Raw genomic sequence first — 22,084 nt, 5'->3', positions numbered from 1 at the left:
CGTCGGCGTGGCAGCTGGATCCGCGATGGTGCATGTCATGGGGAGGGCGCGGGGACCAGCGTTGGCATGGCAGATGGATCCGCGATGGCGCGTGGAACGGGGAGGGTGCGGTGATCAGCGTCAGCATGGCAGCTGGATCCGCGATGGCGCGTGGCACGGGGAGGGCGCAGGGACCAGCGTCGGCGTGGCAGCTGGATCCGCGATGGCGCGTGGCACGGGGAGGGCGCGGGGACCAGCGTCGGCGTGGCAGCTGGATCCGCGATGGCGCGTGGCACGGGAAGGGCGCGGGGACCAGCGTCGGCGTGGCAGCTGGATCCGCGATGGCGTGTGGCACGGGGAGGGCGCGGGGACCAGCGTCGGCGTGGCAGCTGGATCCGCGATGGCGCGTGACACGGGGAGGGCGTGGGGACCAGTGTTGGCGTGGCAGATGGATCCACGATGGTGCGTGGCACAGGGAGCAGCGTCAGCATGGCAGACGGATCTGTGATGGTGCGTGGCACGGGGACCAGCGTCGGCATGGCAGACGGATCTGCGATGGTGTGTGGCACGGGGAGGGTGTGGGGTGTAGCAGCACCTGGCATGGTGAGAGGGCACAGCTGGCCATGGCTGGACCCGCAGAACACAGATCCGTGGCTTGTTTTCCTGCCTGTCACACACAGCGCGCCGGGAGCGCTGCCCGCTGGCTGGGAGTCATGCGTGTGGCACGGGCACCATGGGCAGCTAGCTACTGAGGGCATGAACCTGCTGCAGGCCAGAGACAAGAGCCCACATGGAGTAGATCAGTCCCTGCTGTTCCCATCTCACTATGTAGGGGGGCTGTATGTGTGGGGCCCCAACCTCTAACATCACCCTCAGTGTGGGGATGGGGAGACCCCAGTTATCGTGGGGGTGGGAGGTGTTAGGTGAACCCCGATCAGCGGGGACTCCTGGTGCTCAGTAGCTGACTGGGGGAGGGGGCATCTGTCATTAGCTTGCCAGGATCCCCTGCTCTGCTTGGGGTCCCTACCCCACATGGCCAGCAGAGAGCTGAGACTGGAGGGGAGAGATTCTGCCAGCCCTGGGCTGCAATGTCACAAGTGGCTGGGGAAGGGCCTGCCTTGATCACCACGGGTCACTCGTTACCCAGCAGCGGGGTGGGACTCATTAGCCCGCAGGAATCCAGGCGACACTGAACTGCAAGCAGAGAACTGGGAAGTTATCTGGAGGGAGGGGGTGTAAGAACTGGCTCCAGGGCCAGGGACTAGAGAACTGGGGAGCGGGGAGGAATAGCTGGGCTTTATATGGCACTGCCCCTTCTATTCTGCCCACCCCCACCCCTTGCTCCCCCACCCCTTGGCCTGCTTTGACTCCTCAATCCCTGTGGATGCTGCACAGACTCCTCAACAAGACGGGGGTTCCCATTGCCATGGGCACTGCTCAGACCCCCCCATCACACTGGGTGCTGCACAAACACTGAGTCAGAGACACTCCCTGCTCCAAAGACCTTCCCAGTCTGGACAGACGGAGTCTCCCATTATTGGGGAAACCGAGGCTCAACGAGCCACAGCAACCGGAGTGCCTCACCTGCCAGTCCTTCATGTCCTGCCCTCGGCCTGGCTTCGCCAGCTGTGTTGCGGGGCCGATGGCCATTGCGTGTTGTGTCCCGTCTCTTGCCCCTTTGTGACCAGGCCCCACAAGCCGTGTGTGGGGTGGGGTGGGGGCAGGGATCACATTTCCTATTAAATGTCTCAGGGATACTGAAGGTCTCTGTTATTTTCTGTTGATCACAAAAGTTCTGTCCCACCCCTGCCCGCTCCGGGAGTCCTGTGACTGCAGAGACTCTCACAAATCCATTCAGACATCACTTCTCACCCACCGGGCAGTGAGGAATACAGCTGAGAAAGGCGCCCCATTGGGTCTCTTCTGTGTTTGTCAAGCACCCCCCACAGACTAGTTAAAAGGGGCATTTGTCATCTGTAGCACGTGACGTCTCCAGTAAAAGGATGTTCTGCTACTGGGTGCAGGCCCTGCTGCCCCATCCCCTTACAGTGGGACCTCCTCAAGGAGAATCCCCAATGGCCGTATGGGGCATATGACACATGGATCGGTGTGATGTCTACTGGCTGGCCAACTACTGCAAAATCTGGGGCAGGGGGCTGGTCGGCCCAGAACTACATTTCCCACAGTGCATTGCAATAACATGCAGCGCAATACCTCCTGGGAGTTGAAACCTTTTATCCCCTTCAGCCCATGGGGTGGTAGTGATCAGTGTCTCAAACTACATTTCCCATGGTGCCCTGGGCTAAGAGTGGGCAGGATAAGCACAATGTATGCTGGGAGTTGTAGTCTAATTGCCACCCCCAGGCATTGTGAGACGGAACTGAGGATTTAGGACAGTGTTTCCCATGGTACATTGCTGCTGAGTCTGAATCGCGGGCACAGCTGTATAGATACGGGATCTGCTGGGAGCTGACCTCCCGTTGCTGCATGGGGATGGAAAGGGAGCTGGGGCTGCATATCCCAGGATGCACTGCGTCTCTCCTACCTAGGCAATGCCTTCAGGGAGATGTAGTCCTCTCCCCTGCTAAGTGCCATACAGGACTACACCTCCCACAGTGCATTGCGAAATTGCTGGCCGCCATTCTCCCCTTGGTAGCTGCAATGCCTGCTGGGAACTGTAGTCCCCCTCTGTTGTCTGTGGCTGGAGTTGCATGGCGCTTCCCTCTCCAGACTCCATTCTCCGTGGTGCCCTGGGGCCAGTGCGTGCCTCAATGCCTCTTGGGAATAGTAGTCATTTAATTCCATCTTTCATGCGACACGAAGAGAGAAGCTGGGGCCACCTATGCTAGGCTACAGGGTGTCGTTCCTAGTGGAGCAATGCCTTCTGGGAGCTGAAGTTTTCTCCCCTTCCTGCAGGTCAGAGAGGACTACAACTCCCATGGTGCATTGAAGATGAGCCCTCACCCCATGGACTCCAATCCCCATGATGCAACGGGGTCTCTCTCTGAGGCTTTGTAGCGCCAATGCCTGCTGGGAGCTATTATTCATTCCATGTTGCGCTCCTCCCCGCCTGGACTCCATCCCCCAGGGAGTCCCGCGGCCGGGCCAGGAGCGGAACCGCAATGCCTGATGGGGGCTGTAGTCCCCGCCTCGCTTTGGCCAATGGGCGCCACCCCCATCCGGACTCCATTTCCCAGGGAGCCCCACGGCCGGCCCGGGCCGTAAGCGGAGCCGTAAGGCTTGCTGGGGACTGTAGTCCCGGCCCTGCTGCGGCCGATGGGCACCGCCCCCACCCGGACTCCATCCCCCATGGTGCCCCGCGGCCGGGCCGGGCTGTTATTGCGGCGGCCCCGCCCCCCGGGCCAGGTCCCCCCCCAGCGGTTAAAGATGGCGGCGGCGGCGGCGGCTGCGGCGGGAGGCGGTGGCTCCGCCTGGGCCCGGGGCCGCTTCCCCGGGCGGCCGGGCGGGGGCCGCCCCTTGCCCCGGGCCGGGCTGCGCGCGCGCCTGCCCCTGCGCGGCGGGTCCAGCGGGGACGGGCCCGGCCTGGGGGACCCGGCGCTTCGGAGCCTCCTGGGCCTGGGCTGGAGCCTGCGCCGCCTGCGGGGCCTGCTGGGCGGGGGCAGCAGCGAGGAGGAGCCGGTGAGCGGCGGGGCGGGCTGGGGAGAGCGGCCGAGCCCGGGCAAGGCGGGAGCGGCGTCGCGGAGGGGCTGGGGCAGGAACGTGGGGGGAGCCTGGGGGCGGCTGGGGTGTAGCTGGGGGGGTGTTATGGGGCAGTAGGGGGTGGAGCTGGGGGGGTGTTATGGGGCAGTAGGGGGTGTAGCCGGGGGGGGTGTTATGGGGCAGTAGGGGGTGTAGCCGGGGGGGGTGTTATGGGGCAGTAGGGGGTGTAGCCGGGGGGGGTGTTATGGGGCAGTAGGGGGTGTAGCCGGGGGGGGGTGTTATGGGGCAGTAGGGGGTGTAGCCGGGGGGGGGGTTATGGGGCAGTAGGGGGTGTAGCCGGGGGGTGTTATGGCAGGGGGTGTAGCGGGGGGTGTTATGGGGCAGTAGGGGGTGTAGCCGGGGGGGGTGTTATGGGGCAGTAGGGGGTGTAGCCGGGGGGGGTGTTATGGGGCAGTAGGGGGTGTAGCCGGGGGGGGTGTTATGGGGCAGTAGGGGGCGGAGCCGGGGGAGTGTTATGGGGCAGTAGGGGGCGGAGCTGGGGGAGTGTTATGGGGCAGTAGGGGGCGGAGCTGGGGGAGTGTTATGGGGCAGTAGGGGGCGGAGCTGGGGGGGTGTTATGGGGCAGTAGGGGGTGGAGCTGGGGTGTAGCGGGGGGGTGTTATGGGGCAGTAGGGGGTGGAGCTGGGGTGGAGCTGGGGGGGGTGTTATGGGGCAGTAGGGGGTGGAGCTGGGGTGGAGCTGGGGGGGGTGTTATGGGGCAGTAGAGGGTGGAGCTGGGGTGGAGCTGGGGGGGTGTTATGGGGCAGTAGAGGGTGGACCTGGGGTGTAGCTCGGGGGGGTGTTATGGGGCAGTAGAGGGTGGAGCTGGGGTGGAGCTGGGGTGTGTGTTATGGGGCAGTAGGGGGCGGAGCTGGGGGGGTGTTATGGGGCAGTAGGGGGTGTAGCGGGGGGGGGTGTTATGGGGCAGTAGGGGGTGTAGCCGGGGGGGGTGTTATGGGGCAGTAGGGGGTGTAGCCGGGGGGGGTGTTATGGGGCAGTAGGGGGTGTAGCCGGGGGGGGTGTTATGGGGCAGTAGAGGGTGGAGCTGGGGTGGAGCTGGGGTGTGTGTTATGGGGCAGTAGGGGGTGTAGCCGGGGGGGGTGTTATGGGGCAGTAGGGGGTGTAGCCGGGGGGGGTGTTATGGGGCAGTAGGGGGTGTAGCCGGGGGGGGTGTTATGGGGCAGTAGGGGGTGTAGCCGGGGGGGGGTGTTATGGGGCAGTCGGGGGTGTAGCCGGGGGGGGTGTTATGGGGCAGTAGGGGGTGTAGCCGGGGGGGGTGTTATGGGGCAGTAGGGGGTGTAGCCGGGGGGGGTGTTATGGGGCAGTAGGGGGTGTAGCCGGGGGGGGTGTTATGGGGCAGTAGGGGGTGTAGCCGGGGGGGGTGTTATGGGGCAGTAGGGGGCGGAGCCGGGGGAGTGTTATGGGGCAGTAGGGGGCGGAGCTGGGGGAGTGTTATGGGGCAGTAGGGGGCGGAGCTGGGGGAGTGTTATGGGGCAGTAGGGGGCGGAGCTGGGGGGGTGTTATGGGGCAGTAGGGGGTGGAGCTGGGGTGTAGCGGGGGGGTGTTATGGGGCAGTAGGGGGTGGAGCTGGGGTGGAGCGGGGGGGGGTGTTATGGGGCAGTAGGGGGTGGAGCTGGGGTGGAGCTGGGGGGGGTGTTATGGGGCAGTAGAGGGTGGAGCTGGGGTGGAGCTGGGGGGGTGTTATGGGGCAGTAGAGGGTGGACCTGGGGTGTAGCTCGGGGGGGTGTTATGGGGCAGTAGAGGGTGGACCTGGGGTGTAGCTCGGGGGGGTGTTATGGGGCAGTAGGGGGTGGAGCTGGGGTGTAGCTCGGGGGGGTGTTATGGGGCAGTAGAGGGTGGACCTGGGGTGTAGCTCGGGGGGGTGTTATGGGGCAGTAGGGGGTGGAGCTGGGGTGTAGCTCGGGGGGGTGTTATGGGGCAGTAGGGGGTGGAGCTGGGGTGTAGCTGGGGGGTGTTATGGGGCAGTAGAGGGTGGACCTGGGGTGTAGCTCGGGGGGGTGTTATGGGGCAGTAGAGGGTGGACCTGGGGTGTAGCTCGGGGGGGTGTTATGGGGCAGTAGAGGGTGGACCTGGGGTGTAGCTCGGGGGGGTGTTATGGGGCAGTAGAGGGTGGACCTGGGGTGTAGCTCGGGGGGGTGTTATGGGGCAGTAGGGGGTGGAGCTGGGGTGTAGCTCGGGGGGGTGTTATGGGGCAGTAGGGGGTGGAGCTGGGGTGTAGCTGGGGGGTGTTATGGGGCAGTAGGGGGTGGAGTTGGGGGTGTTATGGGGCAGTAGGGGGTGGAGTTGGGGGTGTAGCTGGGGGGGTGTTATGGGGCAGTAGGGGGTGGCTGGGACCTTGGGGTGCTGCTGGGGCAGGGGGTGCGAGCTGAGCCCCCCAGAGTGGGGGGGTGAGGTTGTGGGTTGGGGGCTGGGACCCTAGGGCTGAGGGGGCACTGAATAGTTTCTGGAGGAACGGGGAAGTATAGGGGGAAGCTGCAGAGGGCATCCCTATGGGGAGAGGAGCTGGGGCCCCAGAGCTGGAGGCGTGGGAAAGGTTGAGGGGTGGGAGATCATGGAGGGTCTGTGACGCTGGGGCAGGGGGCATCTTGGGGGTGAGCTAGGTGACCTGTGGGGGTGGGTCCCTGTGGGAGGGGTATGTGTGGGTGCTGCTGGGAGAGGGGAAAGTTAGGGGGCTTGGTGGACTCTGTACTGCTGGGTTGAGGGGCCCCCTATGTGGGGCTTGGGCAGTGTTGGGGTTCTGCTTGGGGGTAGGGGTTGCTGTTTGTGGGGCTAGGGAGTTGTGGGGTGCAGCCCCCCAATGTGTAGAGGGGTTTAGTTGCTGCACGATAGGAGGTGGTACCTGGCCAGGGGAGCCCATCCTGAAGGAGTTCTGGGTGCCCCCTTGCCTGAACAGTTCTGTCGGGCTGGGACGGGGCAGACGAGGGTTGTTGGGGAGGAGCCCTCCCCCACATGGTGTGTGTTGGGCGGCAGGAGGCACACATACTGCCCATCTCACCCTGGCTGACTGTAGCCGCCACTGGGCTCAGCTCATCCTGGCTTTTCTGTGCCCCCCTCTGGAGTTTGGCTTCAGATTCTGGGCAGCAACTGGCAATGCTACCCCCAGCAGCTTCCTGACCTGCCCCGGGCATGGCACCACTTGGAGCCCTCCCTGCACAGTCAGGTGGAAAATCGCTGTGATCCAGACGGCATCGGCCCTGGAGTCGCATTTGGTTCCTTGCCTGCCCCCACCTCAGTGCATGGGCCCCTCTTTGTGGGCACATACAGATGGTCTCCCTCTCCAGGTGGGCCTGTGTGCAGTGAGGGGTGCGAGGTTCCCCTATCCTGAGGAACCCCTGTGAACTGTAAGATGCTGGGGCTAATGGCCGGCAAGGTGCCTTTTTCGGGAGCGGGGTGAGTCTCTGGCCCCAGCGTTCCCACCTCGTGTTGTCATGCCCCATGCTCCTGCCGAGGGCAGTATGGCCTGGCTGGGCTCTCGCTGTGGGCAGGCTGGCTGGTTTGGCTCTGACCTGGCCTCCACATGCAGTGCGGCGTTGAGAGCCCTTCTGGCCGCAGTCTTGCATGTGGGGCAAGAGCTGGAATTGGGAGTCGAACCCCTTGATTAGGGAACAGGCGGTTGGAGCACTGGCACTCTGGAGACCTGGGGTCCAGCCCCGGCTCTGTCACTGGCTTGCTCCCCCTCCATACCTCAGTTTCCCCACCTTTCTAAGGGGGCTGGTGACTCTGCCCTCTTTGGAAAGGAATTGAAGTTCATGGATGGAGCTGTGGGACTGGCCTAGCACATGGGGGTCCCGGCCTGAACAGGCCCTTCTTTGCTAGATGCTGAACATGCTGATCTCTGCCCTGGAGCAGGAGTCATCACTCTTGTGGCTCTCCGTGTCCACTGGGCCAGGGAACTTGCCTTTCCTGTTTGGAGAGGAAAGCTCTGCGTCTCGCCTGGTCAGGGGACTCCTGGAGCCCGGCCTTGGAGAGAGGTGCCAGCCTTGCTCAAGTGGGCAGCATTTGGGGCTGGTGAGGGCAGGCAGCTGGCAGGGATCCCACAAGGTGGGAGGGGTCAGCGCTGGATCAGCCTGCCGTGCAGAATGGCTTGTCTGTCTTCTGTGGGTATGGGGGAGCTGGGTGCCCCCAGCCCATGGGCCTCGGGTTGCCCGGTTGCAGGGGTCTGCGGACAGGGGAGTGAAACTGTCTTCTGCAGGGGTTGCTGAGAGATGAGACCCCTGACTTGCCTGGGAGGTGCAGACTCCAGCAAAGGCACTTGGGATAAAGCCACTACACACTTGGGGCCCGAGGGGAAAGGTGCCATGACCCATTTCTTTCCCCCTGAGCCAGCCAGTCCCTGCCCTGGGGCCTGCACAGAGCTGGAGCCCCTAGAGGAAAAGCTCCCCTGCTCTGTTCCCTGCTCCCGCTATTTCTTGGTTCCATTTCACTGCAGTTCTGCCAGTGTAAGGTTGCTGGTTCCTGACCTAGCCGGGGATCTTTCAAGGGGCATGTGGAGGTGGCCACCAGTCTCCTGCCCCACCAGCAGAGGGCCTGGTTCTGTTCCCCCCCCCGGGGTGGAGTTACCCATGTACCGGCAGGTGGTGTGGTCTCTTGGCACCCAACCCGAGGAGTTTGTCCAGTCGTAGCTTGGCCTTGCCCTCCTGTTGCCCAGTGAAATGCTGGGCGCATCTGACCTCGGGCAGGCCCCGGCTCTTCCCCAGCACACAGGTGAATGTTGTCAGTGCTCTCTGCTGCTTGGGGTGGCATGTGGAGAGCGAGAGTCTGGTGGTATGAGCCTGCATGATTGCGGCGTGGACCCAGCAGTCCCCATGCTGTGCGCCCTAGATCTGGCAAAGCAGCCCACTGTGAAGTACCCACAACAGAGGGGCAGCACCGCCTGACTGGCAGAGAGGAGGGGGCACTGCTGTGCAGGGTTCACACCCCAGGGCTGCTTCTAGCTTCTCAACTTACCTAACTGCTGGGGCTAGTTGAGCTGAAGCGTGTTATGCTGGGATGGCTCGTCCAGCACTGAGATGCCGCCACCTCTGGGGCGGGGCAGCTGGAGAACAGCCACGCATAACTACATGAGGATGCCTTGTCCAGCACTGGACAATGAGATGCAGCTACCTGTGGGGGACACTGGGAAACAGCCACACAGGGATGAATCATCTGGCGCTGAGGGGGAGCAGTCTCATTGCCCCTGCTGATATGTTGCTGCTTCTGGGGTGGGGTAGCTGGTGCGGCTACACGATGGTAACACGCTTGTGTCTTTGGGTGCCTGCCATGCTCCACTGTGAAGGCAGCTGTATCTATCGCTGGGCAAGCCTCCCTGTGTGGTATGTTGTATGCAGCTGTTCCCCAGCTGCTCCACCCTAGAGGCGGCTGCATCTCGGTGCTGGGGAAGCGTAATCTGTTAAGGTCCTTGCTATCCTTTGGGGCATCTATCAAAGCTGCTAGGGAATGGGCAACATTTCTCTTTAGGCAGAGTATTCTCCCACCCCCATGGTTAGTTGTGTCCCCCCAGCACCTCCTGATCCCACGTGGTCCTGGGTACAGTGGCATGGCAGCCGGTGTGTGCACAGCTAGGGGCAATGTGCCACCAATTCCCAGATTCCGTGTGTGACCTTGTCCGGCGCTGCATCTCTCTGTGCCTCAGTTTCCCCCATATGCAGGGGGATTGCACACTGGCTGGGGCAGGGCTGTCTCTGGGCGTTCAAGGAGCACTGATTGTGCCTGTTGCGAGGATCCTATGGGCCGCGTCTCAGTGTGCAGTTAGGAAGCTGGGTGAGCCTGTGCAGGTGCAGCAGGAAGCCAGCGAGCCGAAGTTACTTAGTGGTTAATGCTGGGTGGGCTCCACTGCCTGCCCCATTCGGGGGTTGCTGGGAGCACAGCAGCTGGGTCCAGCAGTGGGCTGCTGGAGGAGGGATTGGTCCCAGTGGCCTGTCCAGGCCTCAGCCTGGTACGATCCTGCTGGCAATGAATGAGGCACCTGCCCCATCTGGTAGCTTGAGGGAAGTCTGTGCCTCTGTGACGGGGAGCCCCCCACCCTATAGCTGTAGCATGGAGCTGACCGGGCTCATCTTGTCCCCCCATGCTGGCCTGGCAGTGCCCCAGTGGTTCTTCCTGATCCTTCACTGTCCCATGGTGGGGCTGTGCCAGCCTCCCCGTCTGGGCGCTTGCTTCCAGCTGTGTGGCATGTCAGTCAGGGGGCCTGGGGAGGTGTTGTGGGTGGGACAGCTGCTGGGTCCGTGGGGCCTAAGGAGTTTGGGCATGGCCACCTCTAGTTCCTCCGAATAGGTGTGTTGGATGGGGTCTAGGGGCTATGGGTGGGGACATCCTGGGGGGAAATGCATGGGCCCAGCTCGGTTCTGCTTGGAATAGGTCTGTGTAGCAAGGAGTGGCTGGAGCTCATGTTGGGGGCTGGAGCTTGGTACCCTCCATCTAACCACAGCCCCTTTCTGTCCCCCCCCCTTGCAGGAAGAGTTCCAGGGCTTCCCTCCTGATGAACCTGTCTCCCAGAGTTCCTTGCGTGCCGCCCTGCGCTCCCAGAGAGGTGAGGGCACCGGCCGGCCTGACCCCATACGGACGCCCCCTCGATCCAGCACTGGGGAGGTGTCAGCACTGGCGTCCCATGTCCCCAGCCTCCGGTCACATCTCCTGTGCTGTGCTTCTCCACGAGGCCCTTGGGGTTCCCCAGCCCCCTCGACCTGGCACCGCAGCCCAGGGGCCTGGCTGTCTCTGCCTGCAGCGGGGCTGCTGCCTGGATGCTACCTCCATTCCGCAGGGGTCAGCCTCACAGCACGAGGCCTTGCATCAACTCCGATCTTGTGCATTATAACAGTGTCTCTTGGGGGGAGAGAAAATAGCTCCCCCTACCTACCGCCATAGGGTGGGCCCAGTTGCACCAGCCATAGCTCATGCCTGCAGGGGACAGGGAATTGCTGTGTCGTCCCCCCCGTGTAAATGCGGCCCCACTGGGGTCTAGGTGCCAGCTTCTCCTAGCAGAGTTAACGTGGGTGTGGCTGGATAAACTGAGACTGCTCCCCACTGTGAACGTGCTTCTCTTCTGCCTGAAACTGCTTGGCCACATCAGCTTCCGGCGATGCCCAGGGCGCTTGGTCAGGGCGAGGGCCCCTCCTGGGGACGCAGTGCTGGCTCCAGCCAGTGAACGTGGGAGTCACTTTGTCCAGTGCCCACAGCCTCTCTGCCAGTACCAGCTTTCTGGCTGTGTGTTTGCAGCATGTCCCCAACATAGAAGGGGAGGGAGAGATGTGTGATGGGGGGTGGCTGGGAGGAGAGATGCTGGACATGCTGGGGCTCTGCTGATGACTCCTGGTGTCACCCTGAGCAGCTCACTGCTTCTCCCTGGGCTTCAGTTTCTCCATCTGTGAAATGGGGATAATCCACCTCTGGCTGTTCAGACTCTGAGCTCTTTAAGCAGGGCCTGTCTCTTGCTGTGTCTGTGCAGCTCCCAGCACAGGGGGGCCCTGATCTCAGTGGACAGGGACTGTCTCTGTGTGTCTGGGCAGCGGCTGGCATGCTGAGAGAACCTCTCTCTAACGGCTATGGGGGTGTCTGGGCAGTGCCTGGCACAATGAGGGGATCTCATCTCAGTTAGGGTGCCCTGGTATGATGAGGGTCCAGTCTCTCTACTGCAGGGCACACAGTGCCACCCCTAGAGTAAGCCAGGTCTTGGTTGGGGTGATAGCTGCTGTCACCCCCCCCCCGGAATTGGGGGCCTGGGATGGAGTTGCTGGCTGGCTGGCCGGTGTGCGGTGGAGCATGGGTGGGGTCTCAAGTCCAACCCCCTGGTTCACCTCCCTCTCATTTCTCATTGCAGGTGTGTTGCCCCAAGCCAGCAGCAGGAAGAGGGACGTGTCCTTGCTTGCGGTCCCCTCCAAGGCACCGGCCAGGCCGAGGAAGGGCGAGGCCCAGCGGGAGCGCATGGTCAGGGCCCTGGCTGAGCTGCTCCAGAGATCTAGGCCCCCGCCGGCCAAGCCCCCTCCGGGCGCCAGCCCCACTCAAGCCACCAGGACGCCTCCCAAGCAGGACCCAGGGCCCTCTGAGCTCATACCCCCTTCCCCATCCCCCAGCAGCCCCCCAAGGGGGAAGAGCCATGACCCCATGGTGCCCCACCGGCCGCGGGGCCGCCCTCGCGGCTCCTTCAAGAAGAAGCCGGGAGCTCCTCAGCGGGATGCCAAGGCTCCCAGCGCTGTCCCAGCGCCCCCCAGGAAGAGCCAGCAGCCGGCCTCTGGTGCCAGACTGAGCTCCCGGAGGAAGGGCCCTGGGCGTGGGCGGAAGAAATTGCCCCTGCTGCTCAAGTTTGTCTCCAAAGCAAAACGGCTGAAGTCCGGGCGGGTGGTGTTGGCCCGTGCCAGGCTAAAGCCCTCCATGGGCAGGAAGCAGGGCAGCAAGAGGAGGAAGAGCAGCCCACCAAGGAGGGGCGATGTTTTGCCGGGGGACTCCCCCACTCCCTCTGCCCCTCCTCCAGAGCAGCTGCCTCATGAGACACCAGCTGAGCCACCCTCTCTGACCCAAGCCCGGTGGAAGCGACGGAGACGGGCGCAGGGGCTGTCCCGGCGCGAGGGCGCTGTGGAGGAGAGGCCGCTGTCGCCCCCGTGTCCGGCCCAGGCAGAGGAGGAGTCAGCTGCCCCGGCCTCCATCGCCCAGTCCACGCGGGCACAGTGTCTGAAGCGGGGGCGGGGCCGACCACCCCTCACCCCCAGTCAGCGGGCTGAGCGGGTGGCGGCTGCCCAGCGGGAGGGTGCTGGCACGGTGGGCGAGGAGGCCCCTGGGCACAAAGCCACCTTCCTGAAGAACATCCGCCAGTTCATCATGCCTGTGGTGAGCGCCCGCTCCTGCCGCCTCATCCGTCCTCCCCGGCGCTTCATGGACGAGCCCCCCCGACGAGCACCCCGGGCCAAGGCCCCTGAAATGGAGGGGCTGCCCTGTGGGGAGCCCCCAGCCCCACAGCAAGCCCCTGGCCAGGAGGTGGCACCTGGCCAGCCCCCCCGCTCACCTGACGAGTATCCCTCCCCCGTCTCGTCACCCCCTCCTTCTCCGGGCCTCTCACCCCCAGCCTCCCCTCTCCCCAGCCTCCCCGGCAAGCGGCGCTCTATCCTGCGGGAGCCCACCTTCCGCTGGACCTCCCTCAGCACCTCGCCACCTCTGCCCCCCGAGGCAGGCAAGTCCCTCTTCCAGCTGCCCCCCGAGGAGCCCCACCTCTTCCCGGCTGGCCCCCTCCTTGCCCCCTCCCCGCTGGGCAGGCGGCCCCCGCTGCTCCGGGCCCCTCAGTTCACCCCCAGCGAGGCCCACCTGAAGATTTATGAGTCGCTAACAGTGTCAGCTGAGGAGCCAGAGCCCATGTGCCTCAGCGAGGCCGGGAAGGACCCCCCACTGTCCCCTGTGCCCCGGCCAGAGCCCCCTTCCCCCCACTATGAGCCCGTGATGACCCGCAGTGGCAAGCGGCTGCTGGGTCGAACCAACCACCTGACCCTGCCCCTCTTTGGAGAGCCCCCGCAGCACCTGCCTGTCCCCCCGGACACGGAGCTGATCAAGATGGAGGACGTGGACGTACCAGGCGTGGTGCGTAAAGTGGCCATCCGCCGTGTGGCCTCACTGGCCAGCCATGAGTCCGAGGAGGAGGAGGGCTCAGGGTGTGAGGCCGAGGAGCAGGGAGCTGTGGTGCCTGCCCGGGAGGAAGCAGCACCGGCTGCACAGCCAGCCCAGCTGTCGGGCATGGACAAAGTCTACAGTCTGCTGACTCGTGCCAAGGTGCAGCTCTTCAAAATCGACCAGCAGCAGCTGCTCAGATTGGCCCCGGTGAGACAGAGCCCCCTGTTCGGGGGGCGGCACTGGAAGACTGGGGGATGGGTGGGTGGGGGCTGCATATGCTAACGTGTCAGTCTGCCTTAACAGTACTTCCCGTGAGGCCAGGAGGTGGGGTTGGGAGCCAGGACTCCTGGGTTCTCTTCTCAGCTCTGGGAGGGGACTGGGGTCAAGTGGTTAGAGCAGGCGGTGCTGGGAGCCCTGACTTCTGACTTCTTCGAATGCTTGCTCATGTCCATTCCAGTATGGGTGTGCGCGTGTCGCATGCACTGTCACTGTACGGCTTTTTGCCCCCAATCACTAGTAGTATCCGTTGGGTAGACTCTGGTGGTGCCCCCTGGAGTGGTGCCTCCATGGTGCAGTTGGTAGGCACCTGCTGTCTCCTCAGTTGTTTCTTTCTGTCTAGAACGATCTCTCTTGCCCAGCAATAGATCCGCTCATGGGGGTCTTTCTGTAAATAGATTCTAGATACGTGTAAATAGTTTGTTAGCATAAGCATAAGCATAGCGCTAGTTAGTTTTTCTAGTGAGCCCCCAGTCTGGCCCTAGGGCAGAGTTCAAACAGTGTGCAGAATGCCAGGCACAAGCCAGTTAGTGACCCTCACACGCACTGCGTGAAGTGCCCGGGAGAGGGTCTCATCCAAACAGTGTGCAGAATGCCAGGCACAAGCCAGTTAGTGACCCTCACATGCACTGCTTGAAGTGCCCGGGAGAGGGTCTCATCCAGGGTAAGTGCCAGATCTGTAGGAACTTCAAACCAAGAACCCAAAATGAGAGAGAATCTATTGACGTTCCTACTTATGGAGGCGGCAGTCTGTCCTGCTTGAGAGCGGTGACTGGACCCGGCACTGAGCGCTCCCTTTCCCAGGTGCACGCTGCTGTCTGGTTGGCTCCCCGGCATGCTTCTCTGGCACTCAAGAAATCTGCACCGATGACACAGCACTGTTCCCATCACTGGGACCAAAAAAGTCTGATTAGGGGCACTGGGGGATGAGTGAGCTGTGGTGAACCACTGTAACCACCTGGTGGGGTGGGGGACCTGTCAAGTCCGGTACCGAGGAGCTCCCCATGTGGGGTGATCCAAGAAGAGGACACGAAACTGGCAGCACCAGAGGTGTATGGGGCAGCGCAAAATCTCTTACCCCTCCAGGTAGCACCATCTCCAAACTGGGGGCCCACAAGGGACAAGACAGGCACCGCAGGGCCCAGCCTTAAGAGGGCAATCACCAGTCCTGGACAAGCCCATGAAGATGGTGGTGCACCACCCTTCATTTCGCTCGTCGTTGGGAGACTCAGCACCCAGGCCATGCTTGCAGCAGCAACGCCTTGCCTAGATGCCGGTCTCATCCCTGGCATCTGACCAGCAGTTGCAGCACCGCTTCCTATCAAGGCAAAGTCATTTGGCACCATCTTGGTCACCTAGAAGCCAGTCCTTGAGCTGTAAATCTCAGGCAAAGTCATGTGACTTGCGAGGGACCGGATCTTGGATAGATCATACCCCCCATGGATGTGACCCAGGGACTTGTCCCACTATCATAGGGTACTAGTCAATGGGAGATGCTGGGCCCTTTGGCTGCACGTGGTCCAGGGCTCCCATGGAGGATGCTCCTTTTCGGCACTGTCAGAGAAAAGGGCACCCCCTCCATCCCTGTTGGAAAGAGGATTGGTTCCTGGGGCAGCAATCGGGGGTCCTCAAGCCACACTGGCAGTTCACATGCTGTTCTCACTGGCACTGAACTTTTGTCTTTCGGGTTTTTTTAACACCTTTGAAAGACAAAAGTTTTGTTGTTCAATTGCCAATGTAGACATGGCCTAGGGCAGAATTTGCTGCCATGACTGAAGAGGGCAGGGCCATAGCCAAGACATCCATGCAGCCGGCCCTAGACACGAATGCAGTGGCCTGGGTGATGGCTACTGAAGTTGTAATGAGAAGTTCCTGGCTTTGGTCGTTGGGCCTCCCCCATGAAGTCCAGCAGACTGTTCAGGACCTCCCATTCAAAGGGCAGTCCTGATGCCCAGCTGCACAGCCTGGAAGATTCAAGGATGACCTGGAAATCATTGGGCTGTCCCATCCTGGAAACCTTATAAGCCGCAGCCCATGGGCCGTTTTTACCAGTCCCTCTAGCGGCAGGACTTCAGGCGACAGAGCAATAGGGGTTTCAGGAAGAGACCAGCCTCAATGTCTGCGCACGCGAAACAAGCATCAGGCAACAGACGAAGCTTTTAAGGGAGCACCTGAGGACAGGGCACCAGCCCAGTACCTGGATCTTGGCCTTATGTTTGTGGACCATTGTCCCACTTTTACCAGGTGTGGGCCAACATCACATCCAACTGGTGGGTGCTCTGCATGGCAAAAGTGGGATACGCCTTGTAGTTTTTCTTCCCCCATCCCTCTTCAGGGATCCTTCTCACTAAAATCTCCTGGCCCAGGAGGTGCAGTTGCTCCCAAGGGTGGGGGCAGTGGTGGAGGTTCCCTGATCCCAAACTCCAGTAGGGATCTCAGATCTATCCTAGACCTCAGAAACTTTAACAAGTTCTTAAAGAAGTTGAAGTTCCGCATGGTTTCCCTGGATCCAGGGCGCTGGTGTGCCGCCCTTGACCTATAGCTCTCTTCTGGGGCCACAGAGATACTTTCGGTGTATGGTAAACCGGAACCACTGTCAGTTCATAGTTCTGCCCCCCGGCCTCTCAGCTGTCCCAGGAGTGTTCACAGAATGCATGGTAGTGGGAGCAGCTTCTTCAGGAGGAGAGGCGTGCCAGTCTGTTCCGACCTGGACAAGGGCCTGTGAGAGGTCGGTCCAAGGTGCTAGTGGAACAACCTGGGGAAATTGTTCTGTCCACTTTGAAGAGCCTGGGACTCCTGATTAATAATATAAGCAGAAGTCCACCTTGATGCCCTTCCAGAAGGTAGAACTCATAGGAGCAATCCTTGACATGACTGAAGCAAGGGTCTCCCTACCGGAGAGCTGCTTTCAGGGCCATCTCAGCCCTTGTACCAGGCCAGATAGCATACTCCACTACTACAGCCAGGAGCTGCCTAAAGCATCTGGGGCACATGGCCGCCTGCACTCACTGTGGTGCAGTGTGCATGTCTCAGACTCCACCCTCTGCGGCTGTGCTGTCGTCAGTGTACATTACCGGGTGTCACCCACTAGACAGAGTGGTCGCTCTTCCCCAGACGATGCTCGACGCCCTTCGGTGGTGGCTGGATCAAGACACTCTGTGTGCTGGCGTTTCCTTTGCAAGGCCCGCACCAGCGGTAGAGCTGGTCACAGATGCCCCAGATATGGGGTGGGAGCCCACCTGAGGCCTCTCAGGACACAGGGTTTCTGGACAAAAGGAGGAGGTTTGCCTGCATATCATTGTCAGGGAGTGAAGGGCAGTGCGCCTTGCCTGCCAAGCATTCTGCCACAAGGGCAGATGTGCGTCAGTCCTCACAGACACCACAGCAATGTTCTACGTAAACAAGCAAAGGGGAATCCTGTCCTCTCCCCTGTGCCTAAGGTGTTGAAACTCTGGGACTACAGCTTAGCCCACTCTGTTCACCTGGAGGCTGCTTAGCTTTCAGGCTCGCAGACCACCTGAGCAGGTCTTTCACCAGTGATCTCTCTGGCTGGATGTCCTGGAGGCTATTATCCAGAAGTGGCAGGAAGATAGCCTGCCACTTTTCCCCAGGTCGATCTGTCTACAACCAGAAGCAATAGGAAATAACCCAGTTCTGCTCATACCTGGGCCACAGCCTGGTCTCTCTCTGACACGTTCCATCTGCTATAGGTTCCTTATATGCCTTTCCTCCCACACCATCATCCACAAAGCGCTCCTCAGGGTCAAAAGGGACAAAGCCCATGTGGTTCTCCTAGTACTGGCATGCCCATGCCAGCATTGATTCACAACCTTGCTGGACCTCTTGATAGGTTCCCCAGTCAGTCTCCCAATGTGGCCGGATCTGATCTCCCAGGGCCAAGGCCTCATGCAGTCTCTGCACTTTCTTCGTGGCTGAGCAAAATGGAGCTGGGCTGTTTGGGACTGGTCCAAGTGGTCCTTATGGGCAGTCGGCCAGAATGGCTTATCTAACATAATGGAAAAGGTTCTCACTCTGGTCACTTCAGAACAGGGTCCCCCTTCTGGAGGCCACACTCCCCTTTAGCCTGGATACCTGCTCCATCTGAAGGGAGAAGGCCTGGCGGTCTCTTCCATCAGAGTCCACTGGGTGGCAATGCTGGCATTCCCCCTCTGGTGAACGGCAGATCAGTTTTCTCCAACTCCATTAGCTCTCGGCTCTTAAAGAGCTTTGAGCGCCTGTATCCGCAGCCTCTGCTTCCCTGGGATCTCAACAGGGTCACTGTTTGAGCCACTATCATCATGTCCCTTGATTGATTTATTCTGGAAGACCATCTTTCTGGTGGCCATCACCTCGGCCAGGAGGGTGTCAGATCCGGCCTTTCACCTCTGAGCTGCCGTACATGGTCGTCTTCAGGGTCAAAGTCTGTGTGTGTCATCACCCAGCCTTCCTTCTGAAAGTGGTCTCCCATTTCCACAATAGTCAGGACATCTTCCAGTGTTCTGTCTTAAACCTCATGCTAATAAGCATGAACAGAGACTGCACTCTCTGGACGTTAGACACATGACCGGCTCTACCATTTTTGCAGGCCCAAGCAAAAAAAATAAATAAAATAAAGCCATTCGGACTGTGCTGCCCCAAGAATGGATGGAATGCCGCCCCTTAGCATGTGCTGCCACAGGCACGTGCTTCCTGCGTTGGTGCCTGGAGCCGGCCCTGTTCAGACGTGCTCAAGCCTTTTACATGGAAAGGACCAGACCTTTTTGAAAGTCCACCCAGTTATTCATTGCTGTTGCAGAAAGGATGAAAGGCAGCGTGGTCTTGGCATGGAGGATCTGCTGGATAATGTCCTGCATCTGCACGTGCTATGGCCTGGCGAAGGTGGCTCCCCCACACTTAACAGCACACTCCACACGGTCACACGCCTCACCAGCGGCATTCGTATCTCATGCTCTGGCTGTAGATATCTGCAAGGTGGCGACTTGGTCCTCTGTCCACAAGTTCGTGGGCACTTAGCCCTTACCCCGCAGGCGAGGAACGATGCAGCCTTCGGGGCAGTGCTCCTTCACGCCGTGTCTCAGGAACTCCGACCCCACTCATTGATGGAATGCGGGGGAGTCCCCTGTGTTGGGATGGCCATGAGCAAGCACTCCAAGAAGAAGAGATGGTTACTAACCCTTCTGTAACTCGTTCTTCAAGATGTGTTGCTCACGTCCATCCCCCATTCCGCCCACCTGCCCCTCTGTCGAAGTTGCTGGCGAGAAGGAACTGAGAAGGCAGCAGGTGCCTATCTACCGTGTCATGGAGATGCTACTCCACGGGGCACCAGAGCCCAGTTGATGGATATCACTAGGGGGGAAAAAGTCTTTCAGCCACGATGCGCGCACACCCATGCTGGAATGGGCGTGAGCAAGCACTCGAAGAACCACCATTACGGGAAGGTTAGTAATTATCTTTCTCCCCAGCTCTCGGAGGGGGAGTGGATACGAGTAGTTAGAGAAGGGTGTGGGAGGCTGGGTTCTGTCCCTAACTTTGGGAGGGGGAATAAGTAGGGGGGGCGGGTCTGGGAGTCAGGACTCCTGGGTTCTGTCTGCAGCTCTGGAAGGAGAGTGGCCTCTATTAGAGCATGGGTGACGGGGGTGAAGCTGGGAGCTAGGACTCCTGGGTTCTATCCACGGCTCTAGGAATCCTGGCTCCCAGCCCCTTGCTTTAACCCACTAGATCCCATTCCTTTCCCAGTGTAGGGGAGAGAACCCAGCAGTGCTGGGTACCCGATGCCTTAACCAAGCTCACCCACGCCCCAGAGCCAGGGAAAGGGGCGGGGGGCTGGGTCCCTGTAGCTCTGGCTGTGCTGTCACAGCCGCATCTGTCTGTCTCCTGCCTGCAGCCATCACCCAACGTCAAATCGGAGGAGAGTGCAGAGGCTGTGCCAGGGGGGGCTGAGCCGGAGCTGGCTAGCACGGACAGGAACGAGACAAGGAAACTGGTATGCTGGGCTGGGAGCTGGATCACTGCTGCTGGGGAGGGGTGGGGTGGGCACAGCGGTGGGGGGAGGATATATTTTCTCCAGCCCTGCTCTGTACACTCCCTCCCAGTGGTTGGGGAGCAGGGCAGCCTCTTGGCCCTGTGGTGCTCCCTGCAGGAGGACGTCTCTTCCCCTGGCACCCACTCTGTCATGATGTCCCCGCAGGGCCAGGAGTCTCCAGTGCAGGGCCCCCGGATCAAGCATGTGTGCCGGCATGCGGCTGTGGCGCTGGGCCAGTCACGTGCCATGGTGCCCGAGGACGTGCCCCGCCTGAGCGCCCTGCCCCTGCGCGAGCGGGAGGAGATCGCTGCCTCACCGGTCGCCGAGGGTGAGTATATGGAGGCAGTGCCCACTCCTCCGGGGCAGAGCTGGGGCACAACCATCAGTGCTGGCCTTGAGGTGGCGCCAGGGAGTGCTGGGCTGCGTTGTGGGAGAGAGTGTGTCAGTGAGGGGCGGGTGGGGGCTGCACTATGAGGTGGCTTGGCAGGGTCTGTCATGCTGCGGGGGTGGAGTGACAGGTCTCCAGGAGGGGGCAGCACTATGGGATGGCTTGGCAGGGTGTGTCATGCTGCATGGGCGGAGTGGCAGGTCTCCAGGAGGGGGCTGCACTATGGGGTGGCTTGGCAGGGTGTGTCATGCTGCATGGGCGGAGTGGCAGGTCTCCAGGAGGGGGCTGCACTATGGGGTGGCTTGGCAGGGTCTGTCATGCTGCGGGGGTGGAGTGGCAGGTCTCCAGGAGGGGGCAGCACTATGGGGTGGCTTGGCAGGGTCTGTCATGCTGCGAGGGTGGAGTGGCAGGTCTCCAGGAGGGGGCTGCACTATGGGGTGGCTTGGCAGGGTCTGTCATGCTGCGAGGGCGGAGTGGCAGGTCTCCAGGAGGGGGCTGCACTATGGGGTGGCTTGGCAGGGTGTGTCATGCTGCGAGGGTGGAGTGGCAGGTCTCCAGGAGGGGGCTGCACTATGGGGTGGCTTGGCAGGGTCTGTCATGCTGCATGGGCGGAGTGGCAGGTCTCCAGGAGGGGGCTGCACTATGGGGTGGCTTGGCAGGGTCTGTCATGCTGCGGGGGTGGAGTGGGAGGCCTTTGGGGGAGGAGGGGGGCTGCTGTGCTATGGGATGGCTTGGCAAGGGGGGGGGCTGCTGCAGGGGCAGGGTGGGAGGGCTTGAAGGGGGGCGCTGGGCTACAGGGTGCTGTCCTCAGGCAGCTCTATGCCCCACAGGGTGGGGCCGGGGCTCCCCATGGTAACCCCCCCTGCCGTCTCCCCCGCAGAGACCTCCTCGGCCTCAGAGAGTGAGGGCGGGCGAGCACGACGAGGGAAGGTGGAGCCAGTGACAGTGAAAGCCCCACCCCCCGTGCGCCGCCCCACCCCCCACCACCACCATCACTCAGGCAAGAAGAATCGCATGACCCGCTGCGGCAAGTGCAAGGGCTGCCTGAAACTGCAGGACTGCGGGACCTGCGTCAACTGTCTGGACAAGCCCAAGTTCGGGGGACCCAACACCAAGAAACAGTGCTGTGTGTGAGTGTCCCCGGGTGGGGGCAGGGCACCCAGCTGCCAGCCTGGCTTTGGCCAGGGAGTGGGGCCTGGTGGTTAGAGCGGGGAGCTGGGGGCCAGGACTCCTGCCCCCCCCAACTGTGCCCTCGTGTGGCTTAAGGCAAATCATGTCACCTGCTGGAGCTTCCTGTATCCCCCCCCCCCTCAAGCTCCCCCTAAAGCACTGTGTGAGTGCCCTCGCTCCTCTGCTAGCTCCCTTCACGTCACAGGTGATGGACGAAACACCCCCACTCCCCCAGAGCTCCCCCTAAAGCACTGTGTGAGTGCCCTCGCTCCTCTGCTGGCTCCCTTCACGTCACAGGTGATGGACGAAACCCCCCCATGCCCCCTGAGCTCCCCCTAAAGCACCGTGTGAGTGCCCTCGCTCCTCTGCTAGCTCCCTTCACGTCACAGGTGATGGACAGAACGCCCCTCTCCTCCCCGAGCTCCCCCTAAAGCACTGTGTGAGTGCCCTCGCTCCTCTGCTAGCTCCGTTCACGTCACAGGTGATGGACGAAACCCCCCCATCTCCCCTGAGCTCCCCCTAAAGCACCGTGTGAGTGCCCTCGCTCCTCTGCTAGCTCCCTTCACGTCACAGGTGATGGACGAACCCCCCCCCCAGCTCCCCTTAAAGCACCGTGTGAGTGCCCTCGCTCCTCTGCTAGCTCCCTTCACGTCACAGGTGATGGACAGAACGCCCCTCTCCTCCCCGAGCTCCCCCTAAAGCACTGTGTGAGTGCCCTCGCTCCTCTGCTAGCTCCCTTCACGTCACAGGTGATGGACGAACCCCCCCCCAGCTCCCCTTAAAGCACTGTGTGAGTGCCCTCGCTCCTCTGCTAGCTCCCTTCACGTCACAGGTGATGGACGAAACCCCCCCATCTCCCCTGAGCTCCCCCTAAAGCACTGTGAGAGTGCCCTCACTCCTCTGCTAGCTCCCTTCACGTCACAGGTGATGGACGAAAC

General features: G+C 61.6%; 1 protein-coding gene and 1 long non-coding RNA gene across 4 annotated transcripts in view; both read left to right on the top strand.

Moving 5' to 3' along the window:
* The first annotated feature begins 3,370 nt into the window (after nucleotides 1-3,370).
* The window catches only part of KMT2B (lysine methyltransferase 2B), a 41,407-nt gene continuing 22,693 nt past the window's right edge, over nucleotides 3,371-22,084 (top strand). For 2 of the 3 annotated variants that reach the window (XM_050930574.1, XM_050930572.1), the window contains exons 1-6: nucleotides 3,502-3,618; nucleotides 10,153-10,228; nucleotides 11,516-13,497; nucleotides 19,451-19,549; nucleotides 19,754-19,916; nucleotides 20,857-21,106. In XM_050930574.1, coding sequence (XP_050786531.1) covers nucleotides 11,620-13,497; nucleotides 19,451-19,549; nucleotides 19,754-19,916; nucleotides 20,857-21,106 — 2,390 coding nt within the window. In that variant the 5' untranslated portion in view covers nucleotides 3,502-3,618; nucleotides 10,153-10,228; nucleotides 11,516-11,619. Of the gene's footprint in view, nucleotides 3,619-10,152; nucleotides 10,229-11,515; nucleotides 13,498-19,450; nucleotides 19,550-19,753; nucleotides 19,917-20,856; nucleotides 21,107-22,084 lie in introns of all 3 variants that reach the window. The other variant, XM_050930573.1, reaches the window with a different exon arrangement.
* Nucleotides 21,118-22,000, top strand: LOC127038159 (uncharacterized). Its single transcript, XR_007770596.1, has 3 exons — nucleotides 21,118-21,351; nucleotides 21,720-21,803; nucleotides 21,896-22,000. It is a non-coding gene; the product is annotated as an uncharacterized LOC127038159 (long non-coding RNA).

The sequence above is a fragment of the Gopherus flavomarginatus genome, chromosome 20 (assembly GCF_025201925.1).
Source record: "Gopherus flavomarginatus isolate rGopFla2 chromosome 20, rGopFla2.mat.asm, whole genome shotgun sequence".
NCBI lineage: Eukaryota > Metazoa > Chordata > Testudines > Testudinidae > Gopherus > Gopherus flavomarginatus.
Note: the sequence above shows the minus strand (reverse complement) of the source record. Positions and strands in the feature narration are given on the sequence as shown.